This window comes from Notechis scutatus, chromosome 12 (genome assembly GCF_049901735.1).
Source record: "Notechis scutatus isolate UNSWTSFEM ecotype Mainland chromosome 12, rNotScu1.2, whole genome shotgun sequence".
NCBI lineage: Eukaryota > Metazoa > Chordata > Lepidosauria > Squamata > Elapidae > Notechis > Notechis scutatus.
The window spans coordinates 12,748,102-12,764,156 of NC_142020.1; the positions used below are offsets into that span (position 1 = coordinate 12,748,102).

A 16,055-nucleotide genomic window follows, 5' to 3' on the forward strand; every position below is an offset into this window, starting at 1 on the left:
TATCGATATATTTTATCAATGTATTTATTGAGGCATAGTGGATTAACAGAAAAATCCACTTCCACCCGGTTGTATACTTGTTCCTTCCTTAGTTAATTTCTGATCATTCTGAATGTTAATATTTATCGTTTTAAGGTTTTTAAGGTTTTACTCTGCTGTAAGCCAGCCAGAGTGCTGGATAGCAAGAGTGGCAGTGTATAAATTCAATAAATAAATGATAAATTTTAGATATCCAAAGAAGAGCAACGATGCGATGGATATATTTTTTTTAAGGAACATCGAGATTGCTGATATTAATCAGTTCAGACAAAAAGGAAAAAAAATGATTTCTAGAAACGAGGAAGACTGCATTTCGTAATTTATATTCTTCGCCACTTGATTAACACAAGTTTGAAATATTTTAGCTTTTCATGCTAGCGACACAGAACCTATTACATATAATTATTTTTTTTCAGCTCAGCTGTGGCTTATAGCTTAGCACCAGGGGTGAATCCAGCCACTGACTTCTGCAAGCCACGGTTTGCAGTTTCTACAACCCAGACTTTACCGACCAAGGATGAAACTAAACACAGCTCAGGAAAGACGTGGGAATCTAGAATGTCCCAAATCTGAAAGAAACAACCGAAAAGATAAAGCTTCTTCTCTCACCTACAAAGACAATAGCTTTTTTCCCTAAGGTGGGACCAAACAGTCCCTTCCGTCTTCTGTCCAGCTTCGACATGATAATATCCTGAGTTTGATTGGCAGAGGTCCTGGCAGAGAAGTTGATGACGTTTGGTACGTATTTGGCCTTGGGAAGCTGGATCAGGAAGCTGTTGGTGATGGCCGATTTCCCGGTCCCGGTGGGTCCCACAAACAGCAGGGGGACCTCATGCTCCACGTAGGTTTTGAGGAAAAAGGACTGCCGGGCAGTTTCTGTGGTGGGGATGATCAGTTCGGAGACCTATGGTGATGAGAGAGGATTCAGATGCTCAGGAGAAACTTCTCTCACTTGTTTTGGAATTAGATGACAAAGGCATGGAGGGTTACAGGAGCTTCTCAGAACTTAGTTGGCTTCCCGCATCACAAAGCTACAAATATTTCACCGGTGGTTTATTCAATAAACCACGAGTAACCTTAAGATGGTTTAATGTCTGTGGAGATTCTCAATCCTCCATAGAGAATCAAAGAAGCTTCTTGGATGAGAAGCGAAACGTTTCAAGGAAAAAAAAATACCAAGGAAGTCCAGTTGCCTTTTGGAAAAAGCACCTTTGGGACTAAGATGGCTTAGTGTAGTGATGAGATGCTGTCGAATGGTCCCGGGGTCTACATAGAACTTGGGTGTGGAGCAGGAGAAGAGTGAGGATGGGTTTAGTGTGGTGGAATGTAGTCTGGATTCCCAGGAGGGAGGAGCTGCAGAGGACCAAGAAACAGTGAAGTTTAGATAGTCTGCTTGTGAGGAAGAGAATTAAGACGGTTCCTTTCTAATAGTTCCCAGAGTATATGTTATATAGTGCTAATCATCTGCTTTAGTTTGGCAAGATTCTGTCTATCAGTGAGGAACCATAAAGGAAACTGCTCAGAAGTAATTCCTCATGTCTTTCTTGGTTCTTGGGGCCTGACATGGAGTAATTTCATCCCTAGGGGACATGTTTCCAGGTTATACTGCTAGAAACACTTCCAAAGGCCATCTGTTTCAGCAAGGTCCATGCCAACAGATATATACTCTCTGCTCCTACATTTAACGGGATGCAGGCTCCATCAGAAAAAGGAAAGGGATCCCAGGTTCTCTCATCTTCCCTTCACCCCCAACAATCACCCAGCATTTCACCAGGTTGTACCAATATTAAGATCTTTGCAAGATTGAAAAACACATTCATTTTCCTTTGCCCTCCCCAACTTATTTTCCTCTTATGTTGTGATCTTTTTAGATCTCAAACCTGAGGAAAGGAACAGTTTTTTTTTCCCCCATTGATTTATATAAGTCATGCTGGGAAGCTTTCTGAGTGGTGTGGTGGCCTAGAGGTGGAGCTCTCACCTCACAATCAGGAGGCTGTGAGTTCGATCCTAGGTAGAGGCAGATATTTCTCTCTCTGGGCACAATGGGAATATATCTGCTGAACAAAACTCCACACTGGCGACAGGAAGGACATCTGGCCACTAGCCCAGACTCAACCTCGCAAGGTGTGGAAACATTAAAAGAGGATGATGCTGGGAAGCTTTCTGGATGAGGAGTGAAATGGATGAATTACTTAAATAAAGATCAAATGATCAGTATTTCCTGATCACGCTGACAAACAAGCACAACCGTTTTACCTTTGTGCTGGCAGGAATTGCTTGCTCCTCCTTCGTGATATACTCTATCCACATGTTCCACTGTCCACTGGCTTGTTTATGAAAATAAAAGTCATACACAGACCCTGATTGCAAAAGAGGGATAAAAAGCCTTTTAAGAAGCTTGTCAAAAACAGCAAAGTGAACATGGAGTGTTATCATGCGTGGATACTACTGACTCCAAACCCAAAATACTGTCAAAATCACAGCCAACTTTGAAGGGCCTCCCTGGGTTTATATTTAAGATGGTGGAGAAGGGAACAAGGAGAAGAGGGCCAAGCCAAGCTAGAACCACTATTTGACTTGAAAAACTTTAAATTGAGTTTTAATATCTAATTAATGATTAGAGCCACAGTGGATCACTCCTGGAATTTTGCTCTTTCCAGAAGGAAAAGGGGGTCAAGCTATTCTCCAAAGCTCCTGAGGGCAAAACAAGAAGCAACGGATGGAAACTTATCAAGGAGAGAAGCAACCAAGAACTAAGGAGGAATTTCCTAACAGTGAGAACCATAAACCAGTGGAACAGCTTGTCTCCAGAAGTTGTGGATGCCCCATCACTGGAAGTTTTGAAGAAGAAATTGGACAGTCTTTTGTGTGGAACGGTATAGGGTTTCCTGCTGGAGCAGAGAGTTGGACTAGAAGACCTCAGAGGTCCCTCCCATCTCAGTTATTCTGAACTGCAACCCTCCCCACTCTGAAAAGTTGATGACGTCTTTTTCCAACTCAATCCCTTTTTAAATAGTGGGTTTCCCAGTCGTACCTCTTTCTGGAAAGAGATTGGTTTTGGTTAGCTTCACGCTTTTGGGACGAGGGTTCTCGTCATCCATTCCCATCAAGAGGTTTCGGTAAAAATGGTCAAATTTCTTCCGTCCTTCGGCATTCACCGTACTCCCGATGGTCCACACCAGAGAGAAGAGGAAGAGGCCTTGGAGCCACAAGGTTATCTGCTGGCTGGACATGGCCTCTCCTGGTTCCTCCTCGTTGGAATTCCTGATTTCATCTACACAAAAGAAGACGAGATCAACCAAAAAGAGAAAAGTGGGAGATGAGGAAAGTCACACACTCCCAACATACACAGAGCCCCATTTCTGGCAGGGGAATTCTTGGAGTTGAAGTGGACGCATCTTAAAAGTTACCAAGGTTGAGAAACACTGCCTTAGCATGTTAGGGCCCCAAGGGCCAATGCAGCATCCTTTGGTGGCGCTTCTTGCTTTCAAAGCTGTCGTACAATTAGCCACTTTGGTCTAGTGGTGAAGGCACCAGGCTAGAAACTAGGTGACAGTGAGTTCTAGTCCCACCATAGGCATGAAAGCCGACTGGGTAACCTTGGGCCAGTCACCAGGTGATGGTGGGTTCTGGTCCTGCCTTAGCCATGAAAGACATCTGGGTGACTTTAGGCCAATCACTAGGAGTTCTAGTCCCGCCTTAGGCATGAAACCTAACTGGGTGATTTGGGGCCAATCCCCAGGAGACTGGGAGTTCTAGTCCTTCCTTGGGCATGAAAGCCACTTGGGTGAGTTGGGGCCATTTGCTGCCTCTCAGCCCAACCCACCTCACAGGGTCGTTGTTATGGGGAAAAGAGCAAAGGGAAGGTGTGTTGGATATGTTTGCTGCTTTGAGTTATTTGTAAAAAATAATAATGGTGGGATATAAATAAATAATAAATACAATACAATTATAAAATAAAATAAATAAATAAAGTGAAATGAATAAAGAAAAATAGAATAGAAGTGAAGTGAAGTGAAATAAAAATTGAAGTAAAAAGTAAAGTAAAGTAGCAAAGTAAAAAGCAAAGTAAAAAGTAAAGTAAAAGTAAAGTAAAAAGTAAAGTAAAAAGCAAAGTAAAAAGTAAAGTAAAAGTAAAGTAAAAGTAAAGTAAAATAAAAAGTAAAATAAAAGTAAAATAAAAGGTAAAGTAAAAGTAAAGTAAAAAGTAAAGTAAAAGGTAAAGTAAAGTAAAAGTAAAGTAAAAATAAAGTAAAATAAAATAAAAAGTAAAGTAAAAAGTAAAGTAAAAAGTAAAGTAAAAAGTAAAGTAAAAAGTAAAGTAAAAAGTAAAGTAAAAAGTAAAGTAAAAAGTAAAGTAAAAAATAAAGTAAAAAATAAAGTAAAAAGTAAAGTAAAGTAAAAAGTAAAAAGTAAAGTAAAGTTAAAAAAATATAAAATAATCCTTCAGTTTTGAGATGCCACAAAGCACAGACTATGACTTACCCAGCAAAGAATCAAACAACATGATCATGGTATGGGTCAGATGGATAGGAGAGGTCTGAACCAAGACTTTGCAATGGTGGCGAATAAATTCCAACGATGGCTGAACGAGCCACATAAAAAGGTCGTCAACCTGGAAAGCAAACCACTTGAGAGGTTGACCGAATCACAGGACACGCCCCCTTTTACACTGAATAGGTAATAGATCCCATCCTCAGCCAACGGAAGGAGGAAGAGAGTCTTGGACTGCGGATATTCTGGCAGTGGTGGATGGGATCCGACGTGTACGTTTGGATTAGCTTAGCACAAGAAACCAGTCGAGATTTAAGGATACTCTAAACTTTCTCAGTGTTTATAGATGAGATGAAGTTTCAAAGGGCTTTGGAGCTATACCTGGTGTGATTCCTCATCTAGCCAGACCCGCAATCTCGTGACACCTCAGGCATTTTTAGATAATTTTATTACAATGTCCCCCTGTCATAAAAATTGTACAGTAGTGTTGAAAAGAAGGGGTGGGATTCAAATTTTTTAACAACCAGTTCTGTGGGCGTGACATAATTTGTGGATGTGGCTTGGTGGTCATGTGACTGGGTGGGCGTGGCTTGCTGATTGGGCATGGCTTGGTGGTCATATGACTGGCTGGGCGTGGCTTGTATGTAAATATTATAAATATTTATGTAAATATTGTTTTTTTTTCTAAAAAAGAGCAACTTTTACTCAAAAGCAGGCAAAGCAGGCAGGCAGACTGAGTTGCTCACAGAATCACAGATTCATTCAGAGATCTATCATTCTGTAATCTGCTACCTGAGTCTGCACTGAAAAATAGAAGCTTCAGTCCTAAGGAAGGCTCAGCTCTGCTTTTAGATTAGCTAGAAACCAAGAAATCCAATGATGTCCTGCTTTCTAGCTAATCTAAATCTCCTGCCACAGCAGAACAGCTGATGGTCAGGGGGGGAAAAAAAGGAAAAATAGCAACTTATCAAATGCAGGCAAATTTGATGGCGCGCATGCCAGGTAAAGAGTGAGTGGGTGGGGCAGGGCCAGCCAATGGTGTGATTTGCCGGTTCTCCGGACTGCGCAGAATCATAACAACCGGTTCTATAGAACTGGTCCGACCAGGTAGAATCCCACCCCTGGTTGAAAACTTTCCAAACCATTAAAGCTTTAGAAAGGTTCTACATGATAAAGGAAAGCATCCTGAACTCACTTCACAAACTAGTTATTGAAAAATCCGCAAGTTATTGGCATGGTTTATTTCCACAGTTCCCAAGTAACCCCACAAGTGACTCTCAAGGAATCTGGGCACTAATAAATGTAAATAAACCCAATAGGATACACCTGAACTTTACATTTAAATTTAAATTCCCCCCTCCTCAGTAATATTAAATTATTGAGTATGAAAATAAAATGAAGGCCAGCCCACCAATTCTATGTGCACGTCGTGTAGATTTGAAGGCAGCTTGTTCAGATAAGAATCTTTCAAAGGTTTCCAGCCCAGCTGATGAGGCTCCATATAAATCATGCCACACCTTGAAGAAATGAAGAGGATTGAATTGCACAGATTGGCTAGTTAAGAGGAGAAAAAGAAATCAGGCCTTAAGGAAAAGACTGGCGGCCATTTGTCCACGATCTCCTGCCATGGACGGAGGATTGGATGTTGTGGTTCGCCGGCAGCCTGTGCAGACGGCAGCGGAATCGGATAGTGGGGAAGAACGGGGACCAGTCAGGGAGTCTGGAGAGGACTGGGACCAGGGCCCTGCATCCGATGCAGAGATGGGGCCAGGACCATCTGGGAGTGGGGTGCTGACTCCGGAGCCTCCAGAGTCTGGCAGCAGTGAGGCAGAGGAACAAGGGGAGCCTGTTCCCAGTGCGCGTATGCGCAGAGCTGCTAGAAGGCAAGAGCAGCTGAGACAAAAGGGGCAACTTGGGAGTAAGGCTTGGAGGTGATTGGCCCTCCCATAAGGTGTAAAGGAAGTGCAAAGGTAGATAAACCTTTGTAGGAAGCAAAGTCATTTGTTCTGTTCGGATTAATCTTTGAAGCTCTGTGTGGACTTTGTATTTCAGTTGGTTTTTTATAGTTCATTTGGCACTCTAGTTATTGGCAGCACTTCAAAGGAGAGAAAGGTGGGTGCTTATCTCGAGGGACTGTTTGGGACTCATTACTGGCTGGGAATGAAAATAATTCCCAGCGTTGAAATAAAACAAGAGTTGTTTTAAGTAAGTGTGTGTCTTGGGAAGCCTTGGTCAAAACATTGGACTATGATTCTGACCCTAAGAATTCAGCTGGCCGGATTTACCTGCTAACCGTTGCTGGAGAAGCTTGTTCAAGATCTTCAGGCTCAAAGATAAGGCTCATTTGTGCGCTCATCTGAATGATCTCCCCGCTCATCAAGCACAACTTTAAGGGAAACAGGAAAAGCTACTTCAGTCCAGTCATGCAGAAGAGGTTGCAACAGACCTCTCCTGTCACTCAACTATTTCTGCTGTAGCTTAAGGTAAAGGTTCTCCCCTGTCTTTGGAGTTGTGCAAAGACATTTTTCGGTGGTCATGTGGCCGGGATACACTGAGGTGCACAGAAAGCTGTTACTTTCCCACCAAAGTGGTACCTATTCATCTACTCGCATTGGCATGCTTGCAAACTGCTAGGTTGGCAGGAGCTGGGAAAAGGAAGGGAGTTCACCCCGTCACACAGCGCTGGGGTCCCGAACCTGGTCTGTCACTTTTTCCAGCTGACGAGCCTGGTGTCTTTAACCACTGAGCCCTTGTGCCCCTTTTGTTATAGCTGCCCCATGTCATTCGGTATTTGAATGAACTAGCCATGGCGAAGATTACCCCAGCAGCTGGAACTTCTGCCTCAGAACCCTTTATGTCCACAAATTAGTTTTTCATTTTCCTAGAATGATAATTTTTTAAAATGTAGAGTCCATACAGGTAGTCCTTGACTTGCAACCATTCATTTAGCGGCTGTTCGAAGTTACAATGGTGCTGAAAAACGGGACTTATGACCAGTCCTTAAACATACAACACTTGCAGTATCCTCATCGTCATGTGATCAAAACGTGGTTGCTTAGCAACCAGCATGTATTTGCGGCAAGTGCAGCGTCCCAGGGTCATGGGATCCCCATTTGCGACCTTCCAAGGTGCCATCTGAAAAGGGAAGCCCATGGGGGAGGGAAGCCGGATTCGCATAACGTCCACATGATAGGTTAACGACTGCTGGGATTCGCTTAACAACTGTGGCAAAAAAAAAAGGTCATAAAATCAGGCGTGACTCACTTAGCAAGGGAGATTCTACTCCCAGCTGTGGTTGTAAGTCGAAGCCATCGCTTGCTAGGGCCCAGTTTTGCCAATAACCGGAAGTGCCATTTCTGTGTATAAGTGTCTACTTGTGTTTGTGTGTGTCTTGTCGGTGTGTGTGTATATGCATACCCTCAATTTTTTTTAAAAAAGTCCATTTAATAAAGTGGTTCACTGCTTTTAGTGGGAAAACAGCGTAAAAAGTTACCCTAATTATCTATTTGTAAAAACAGCCAAACACACATGCTGAGTGCTTTTTGCTTTAAATCAAATTAGCTTATTGGCTTCTAAAAAGCACTTTCGATTATTCGACCTAATTAGATAATGCAACCTAGAGGCTTATGTCAGCACTGGGGGGAAAACTGCCAATTACCTTCTTATTATCATCTAAAACAGTGTTCATGTTTTCAATCCAAACAGCATCGACCGGCCCGTCAAAAATAATCCACTTTCTGTCCTCGTTGGTGGAAGAGGCCTGTTCTCTGAAAGTGTTTGCAAGAACGCCGTCTGTCCATTCGTGGCTAACAGGATCAAAACAGCCATACAGTTGCCCCATGGTGATTGCTTTCGGGTTGATAATTTTGTATTCCACAGCAACCTCTTCCATTGATGGTTCTAAAGACAGAGAGAGAGATGGAGAGAGAGAGAGAGAGACACAGAGAGAGAGAGAGAGAGAGAGAGAGAGAAAGAGACAGAGACAGAGAGACAGAGAGATCCAAGAGAGAGAGACAAAGAGACAGAGATGGAGAGAGACAAGAGAAAGACAAAGAGACAGAGACAGAGACAGAGAGACAAGAGAGAGAGAGAGACAGAGACAGAGACACAGAGAGAGACAAGAGAGAGAGAGAGAGAGAGAGAGAGAGACAAAGAGACAGAGACAGAGAGACAGAGACAGAGACAGAGAGAGACAAGAGAAAGACAAAGAGACAGAGACAGACAGACAGAGAGAGACAGAGACACAGAGACAAGAGAGAGAGAGAGACAAAGAGACAGAGACAGACAGAGAGAGAGACGGAGAGAAAGAGACAGAGAGACAGAGAGAGACAAAGAGACAGAGAGAGAAAGAAAGAGAGAGAGAGACAAAGAGACAAAAAGAGAGAGACAGACAGAGAGAGACAGGGAGAGATGAGAGAGAGACAAAGAGACAGAGACAGAGAGAAAGAGTCAGAGAGAGAGACACACATACACAGAGACAGAGAGAGAGACACACAGAGAGAGAAAGAGAGAGAGAGTGAGGAGCATATTTTCAATCAGGGTTTTTGAACCTTGGCAACTTTAAAATAAGGGAACTTCAACTAACAGAACAGTTGCAAGAAATCCCTTCTCTTTAGCTAGGTCAGTGTTTCTCGACTTTAGCAACTTTAAGATAAGTGGACTTCAACTCACGCTGGCTGGGGAATTCTGGGCATTGAAGTCCACACAACTTAAAGTTGCCAGGGTTGAGAGACACTTTGAGCTGTGTGGACTTCAACGCCCAGAATTCTCCAGCCAGCCATGGGGTCATAGGTCGGTGTTTCTCAACCTTGGCAACTTTAAAATTGCCCCCGACTTAGCGTAAAGGGAAGGGATTTCTTGCAACTGTTTGAGGCAGGTTATTTAACATGCTGTTTCCATCTTAATTTGGGGTCATTTGTAATAAAAGGACCAATTTGAGTGTTGCGGTGGCCTATAGCTGGAGCTCTCACCTCACAATCAGGAGGGTGAGAGTTTGATCCTAGGTAGAGGCAGATATGTCTCTCTCTGGGCACACTGAGAATTTATATACTGGGGGGAAAAACTCCGCATTGGTGACAGGAAGGGCATCCGGCCAGTAAACACTCCGCTCCATTCAGTTGCCCAGATTTCACCCTGCAAGGGATTACGGGGTCATTAAAAGGGGCATACAGTCTGATTTTATGATGGAAGTATGTTAGCAAGTTTCCCCAGGGGGAAATCTTATTTTCCGCGTGAAAGCAAAGCGGGGTTGTCGTTCATTTGATCTCTCACCTTGGCTCAAATCCCCAAGAGCGGCAGCAAGCACTTTATACGCAAAGGTTTTGCCACCCATTGGTTCGCCCACAATCATGAAGCCGTGACGCACCATCATCATCTCATAAATCTGTAACACGAAATAAATAAGAAGCATTATTTTAAACCTTGATAGGATATCCAGGGAGTTTTTAATGATGCAAATTGCATCAATAATATGCTTATGTTTGCTATTAGAGTTCCGGATTTCTAGATATACGTTGTTTAGAGCATTGTTTCTCAATCTGGCAACTTTAAGGGTTAGGGTTAGGGTTAGGGTTAGGGTTAGGGTTAGGGTTAGGATTAGGGCTAGGCTAGGGAGTTCTGGCTAGGGAGTTCTGGGAGTTGAACCCCATTCATCTTGAAGTTGCTAACATTGATGCTCTGTTTAACTCGGTTAAATTAGCAGTGTGGATATGGACCTCCAGCACATTGCTTTGCTAGCAATAAAATATTTTTTTAAAAGGGAGAGAAAAATGGAAGAAACCTGAATAATTTTCCCAATAAACCAGGGAACTGGTTGAAGATTCATTTTCTCAATATTGTGATTCAATGCCTGGATGAAGAGGACATAATCGGGTTGCGGAAGGACAATTCCAGGAAACAAATCAGATATGATTCCCTGTGTAAGAGAAGGGGAAAAAAGGAGGTCTGGAAAACCTGAACTTCCAGGAACAGTTATATGTATAATTTCAAGGTTTTATCACCTTGAAAAATCTGGCAAATGATTAGGAGTCAGGAAGCATAGCAATTTAATAATAAATAAACATATCTCTCACTGTTCTGCATTCTCAGATAGATTCAAGAAGTTTAAATAAGTAAGGTTACTGCAGAGAATCAGGAAGCCAAACATCTGAAGAAGTTTTAACACTATATAACTTCCTCAAAGTTTTGTCATTTTAATAAAGTATATTGAAATATATATTGACAGTCAGTTTGGTCTTGTGGCGAAGGCACTAGGCTAGAAACCAGGAGATGGCAAGTTCTAATCCCACTTTAGGCATGAAAGCACCTGGGTGACTTTGGGCCAGTCCCTCTTTCTCTCAACCCAACCCACCTCACAGGGTTGTTGTTGTTGTGGGAAAAATAGGAGGAGGAAGGCATGTTTAATACATTCGCTGCCTTGAGGTATTTGTAAATAATAATAAAGGCAGGATACAAATAAATAAATACTACAGGTTAAAAATCTACTTTGCTTTCAATGTCTCCGAATCATTTCATAATCACTGTTTTATACTGAAGAAATGTGTGTTACTGACATCCGGATAATGATCTTACCTGAAACAAAGGAACATCTTGGGCCAAAAATTTAGCTAAGTTAACATCCAACAGAGCTCTGAGCAACAAAACGCTTTCATTTTCTATAGGATATTTTAGTTTCAAATTCCCTGCTGCTGTCAGGACAGATTTGACTGCTCGCATCCCATAGTCATAATGATGCTGTGAGGACAGCTGTTCAGAGCAAAGGCGGTAAGTGGCAACAATTTTCTGTGCAAGGCTGCAAAAGATCAGAAGATGTTTTGATGCCTGAAGCCAAAATATCAAGCAGAAAAAGAAGATAAACATCTATATGCAGGAGTGGCAGAACTTGGAGGGGGAGTCAAAGAGGGTTCAGTCTAGAATCCTCATGTACTCACAAGCAAACTAAATTCATCTTCCCTTGAATTCCATTTACTCTTATCTAATTTTAAGCAAGTGCCAATGGTTAGTTGAGAAGATACCTATGCATAGACTTTTAGAAATAAATCATTTTAATGTGGATCTTTACATGTGGATCTGGTCTCTCCTGCTGGACATTGCACATATTACTACATTTATTTGTAAAATTTAACACAGCCTAAAGCATAATGCACAATAAAAAACAAATATATAAGTATGAAAGTGGTTTAGAAATACTACAATGAAAATATTAGAAAAAAATAGCAAGGGCCTAAAATGGATATAACGTTCCTGAATCATTTATAAACATGAGAACAATGTAAATGACCAATTTTTCATCTTATTAATGGGATGACATTGAGTACAGTCCTAATGACTGGAATTGATTATTACGCTAGCCTGTGGCTGCAATTAAAAATAATAAATTAATCACTCTGTTTGGGTATTTTAACATTTCATTCATCAAAAAAAGATAGTGTTATTGACTATGTAGCTAGAAAGAAGAAACTTGAAAGCAACTCTGTAGATACAAAATAATAATCTATGCATTTGGATGGGTTTGTAAAATTATAGATCCCCAGATGGGATTTTTATGTATAAGAAGAGAAGAAAAAAAAAAGAGTATGAAAAAGTGTCTTTAAAAAAAAGCAATAGATTTACTTTGTAAAAATGCAGCTTTACCTACCTTCTGGAATCGAGAAATCCCATCGAATAAAGTGAAATTTCACCAATCAAAGCATAATCTGGGACCATCATGGCTACTGTTCGGAATAAAGCCTTTAAAAAAATAAAATAACAGCACATCCTGAAGAGAATATAAAGGAGAACATTCCCAAACTTTTCCTTATGAATCCTGCCATAGATTCCTTCAGCATTTTGTCCTGGGACGTATTCACTAATAGAGGGGACAATCATTTAAGTCAGTTGTATAAGGCTTCTGCCTTGAGCAGGAGGTCAGACTAGAAGCCCCCAATATCTCTTCCAGCCCTAGGATTCTATGAGTCTATGATTCTAGCTGTAGCTATATTGGCCGGGAGATTTGAGGATTTCAGTACAAGTTCTACGGTGAGTCCCTGCTTCACTCAACTATCAAAAAGTTCTGGAGGAATAAGATGCTAAAAGAAAAATGCCAGGCAGCCTGTCTGCAGAGCGTGTTTTTCATGCTGGCTAAGGAATTCTGGGAGTTGAAACCTACATATCTTTAAAATTACTAAAAGCATCAGACTGGGGAGAGAAAAGGTGTGTATTTCATAGGAGCTATCCAAGGTCCTGAAACTAACTCTTCCTTCCTCTTTGGATTTCTGAATACTATCTGTTTACTCCAATCATGGTTTATTGGAAACATCCTGGTTCACCTTGAGGTTATCTGGAAGTTCAGCTCGGCCCGCATACCCAGGATTCATGGTGATGAATACTGCACAAGTTGGATTAAGGGAAATTTCCGTGCCTTCGAAGAGAAAAGTCCGGAGCTTGCGAATAATAGCCTGTTGAATACTGAGGATCTGTTGTGCTACCACAGAGAGCACTTCAACCTATGAAAGTCAGGACATAAAAGGTTGAAACCAGTTTAAAAATCCATATAATAAGAGTGTGATCTAAAGCAGTGTTCAGGTTGAAGACTTGTGGAATTCAACTCCCAAAATTCCTCAGCCAGCATGCCTGAGGAATTCTGGGAGTTGAAGTCCACAAATTGTAAAGTAGCCAACATTGGAGGTTTCTGCATTAAAGGATTTAGACAACAGTAGCTATTGATGCTAGGCATAATTACCTCAATTCTGTTGAACTCATCAAAGCAGGCCCAAGCCCCAGCCTGTGCCAGTCCTTTAAAGAATTTGCCCATCGCTTTGTAATCAAGACCGTCTGAGCAATTGAAGACGACACACTAAAACACATAACAGCACATTTGATTGTAAGTTTACACTTACAGAGAGAGAGAGAGAGAAGGAGAGGGAGAGAAAGAGAGAGAATGACTAAAGCAAGCAAAACATCCTCCTGATTCACAGAAAGATAAAGAGGAAACCCATTCATTTATTAATTGCAAGGTTCGGTTACTAGAGTTCTTCTAATAAAAGTAGCTTTAGGCCTACACAGTGTCTGTTTCTCGGTCTGAGCTATCCTGTGGGGCTTACATTATCTTTCTCCTCCCCTCCACAGTTTCAGAGGGCATTTCACAGAATACACTTAAGAGGCCAAGGCTGCAATCAGTGAAGCTAAAAGTCTGCCCCGCAAATATTGGGTGTACATAAACTCGTACATCCAATGGCTATTTTTCCCTATGACACATGGACCAGGAGGATGAAAAGGAGGAGGAGGGGGAGGAGGAGGAAGAAGAAGATGAAAAGAGGAGAAAGAAAAGAAAAAGAAGCGAATGAGGAGGAGAAAAGAGAAGAAAGGAGAAGAGAAAAGGAGAAGGAGAAGAGAGAGGGGAAAAGGGGGAGAAGAGAGGAGAAGAGAGAAGGAAAAGGTGATTTTTTATTTCTTTGGTACCTGCTTAGCCAAAGCTTTGGCAAGATCCTTAGTAGTTTCTGTTTTCCCAGTACCAGCCGGTCCTTCGGGAGCTCCTCCTAGATTTAATTTCAAAGCTCCCATTAAGGTCCTAGAACATAGGAATGAGATTATAAAGAGAAATCAATAGATACATAACTATACAGAGACCCACCCTCATTCTCTCTTCACATACACATACACTGACATGTTATCCAAATCATTGTGCATGATTTATGGTGCTATATTATGTGTGAATCACGCCATTATGCCGTCTTCAACCTAAGCTTGGTGTAATTTGTGAATCCAATCATTGGTGTCAGGGGGTGCAAGGGATATCATCACACAAATTATGACTAATATTTAGTTCGTGATGCAACAAACATAATTTATATTGTTAAGGGAATTAAAGGGACTCCTTGACTACCCCATATCCTCTTTCCATACCGAGGAATTAATTCTATTGAGCAGGGGACTAAATTAATACGTTTTTATCCAAGAAATTGGATAAAAAGAATTCTACAAGAAATCTAAGATTCACTGCTTGAATTCAAAAAAATAATAATTTTGCTTCCTGTCATGATTGTACTCCCTTCATCAAATCAATGCCTTTGCTAACCTTGACCTATAAATATTTTATTGAAGATTAAAAAATTGGGGAGGAATTTTACCTGTAGCATCGGTCGGTCAGTGGAGTTATCACCAAACGCAACGAGTTACCCAGATATTCATATCCATACTTGGCTTCGGTTGTGATCATTCGAACCATGACGTCTCTGTTTTCCCAGTAGTACCGCAGCTGAGAAATCCACTGGAAATCATTCAGATCTGAAACTCGGTCTTCAGACAATTTTGCCACCACGTCACGTGCTGCAGATGCAAAATTTTATGTGGCATAAGTAAAATATTTGGGGCTGGGTTCAGCTGTGGCTCATGGAGAATATCTAGCTACGTGGTTGCTAGGTGTAGAAAAAGACTTATCGCATAATAACCGATCAATCAATATTCATCTGTTATGCTTAAACTACAGTGTGGTTGTATTCTTTGGGGCTCTGTAGGTACCACTAGCAGTTCGAAAGCATGCAAATGCGAGTAGATAAATATGTACCACTAGCAGTTTGAAAGCATGCAAATGCGAGTAGATAAATAGGCAGCGCTAGCAGTTTGAAAGCATGCAAATGCGAGTAGATAAATAGGTAGCACTAGCAGTTTGAAAGCATGCAAATGAGAGTAGATAAATAGGTACCACTAGCAGTTTGAAAGCATGCAAATGCGAGTAGATAAATAGGTAGCACTAGCAGTTTGAAAGCATGCAAATGCGAGTAGATAAATAGGTACCACTAGCAGTTCGAAAGCACGCAAATGCGAGTAGATAAATAGGTAGCACTAGCAGTTTGAAAGCATGCAAATGAGAATAGATAAATAGGTAGCACTAGCAGTTTGAAAGCATGCAAATGCGAGTAGATAAATAGGTAGCACTAGCAGTTTGAAAGCATGCAAATGCGAGTAGATAAATAGGTACCACTAGCAGTTCGAAAGCACGCAAATGCAAGTAGATAAATAGGTAGCGCTAGCAGTTTGAAAGCATGCAAATGAGAGTAAATAGGTACCACTAGCAGTTCAAAAGCATGCAAATGAGAGTAAATAAATAGGTACCAGTTCAGTGGGAAGATAACAATGTTCCATGTGCCTAAGCACATAGTCATGCTGGCCACGTTGGCTCCCTCGGCTAAGAAATGGAGATGAGCACCAACCTCTAGAGTCGGACATGACTGGACAGGGAAACCTTTACTTTACCTCCCTATTCATAACGTTCCTTGATCTCCCTTCCACCCCTCGTTAGACAATCCATATTTCAACATCTTTTTCATCTTGACCACCGCCACTTACCATGCACATCAATGACCGTGAGGGCACCCAGGGTCAACCGAGCTCCGCTCGACAGCTTTCCTCTCACCAGCTCCACGATTTCCCCAATCTGCCTGTTGCTTTTCTCCAAAAATGCCTGAAGCAGAGACACAACAATGAGGCTGGGTTTCCTCCTCCTCACGAGATCCGTCAGCATAAGTCAGGGATGAAAAAAAATG

General features: G+C 41.6%; 1 protein-coding gene across 3 annotated transcripts in view; it reads right to left on the reverse strand.

Annotated features, from left to right (window-relative positions):
- DNAH3 (dynein axonemal heavy chain 3) overlaps nucleotides 1-16,055 on the reverse strand; it is a 79,734-nt gene that overhangs the window by 27,722 nt on the left and 35,957 nt on the right. For all 3 annotated transcript variants that reach the window (XM_026685692.2, XM_087942148.1, XM_087942149.1), the window contains 16 exons: nucleotides 15,859-15,973; nucleotides 14,640-14,838; nucleotides 13,972-14,080; nucleotides 13,253-13,366; nucleotides 12,840-13,016; nucleotides 12,170-12,261; nucleotides 11,104-11,323; nucleotides 10,313-10,447; nucleotides 9,805-9,916; nucleotides 8,192-8,433; nucleotides 6,819-6,919; nucleotides 5,945-6,050; nucleotides 4,525-4,654; nucleotides 3,074-3,313; nucleotides 2,296-2,399; nucleotides 649-943 (listed from right to left, as the gene is read on the reverse strand). In XM_026685692.2, the coding sequence (XP_026541477.2) occupies nucleotides 649-943; nucleotides 2,296-2,399; nucleotides 3,074-3,313; nucleotides 4,525-4,654; nucleotides 5,945-6,050; nucleotides 6,819-6,919; nucleotides 8,192-8,433; nucleotides 9,805-9,916; nucleotides 10,313-10,447; nucleotides 11,104-11,323; nucleotides 12,170-12,261; nucleotides 12,840-13,016; nucleotides 13,253-13,366; nucleotides 13,972-14,080; nucleotides 14,640-14,838; nucleotides 15,859-15,973 (2,491 nt within the window). The remainder of the gene's footprint in view (nucleotides 1-648; nucleotides 944-2,295; nucleotides 2,400-3,073; nucleotides 3,314-4,524; nucleotides 4,655-5,944; nucleotides 6,051-6,818; nucleotides 6,920-8,191; nucleotides 8,434-9,804; nucleotides 9,917-10,312; nucleotides 10,448-11,103; nucleotides 11,324-12,169; nucleotides 12,262-12,839; nucleotides 13,017-13,252; nucleotides 13,367-13,971; nucleotides 14,081-14,639; nucleotides 14,839-15,858; nucleotides 15,974-16,055) is intronic.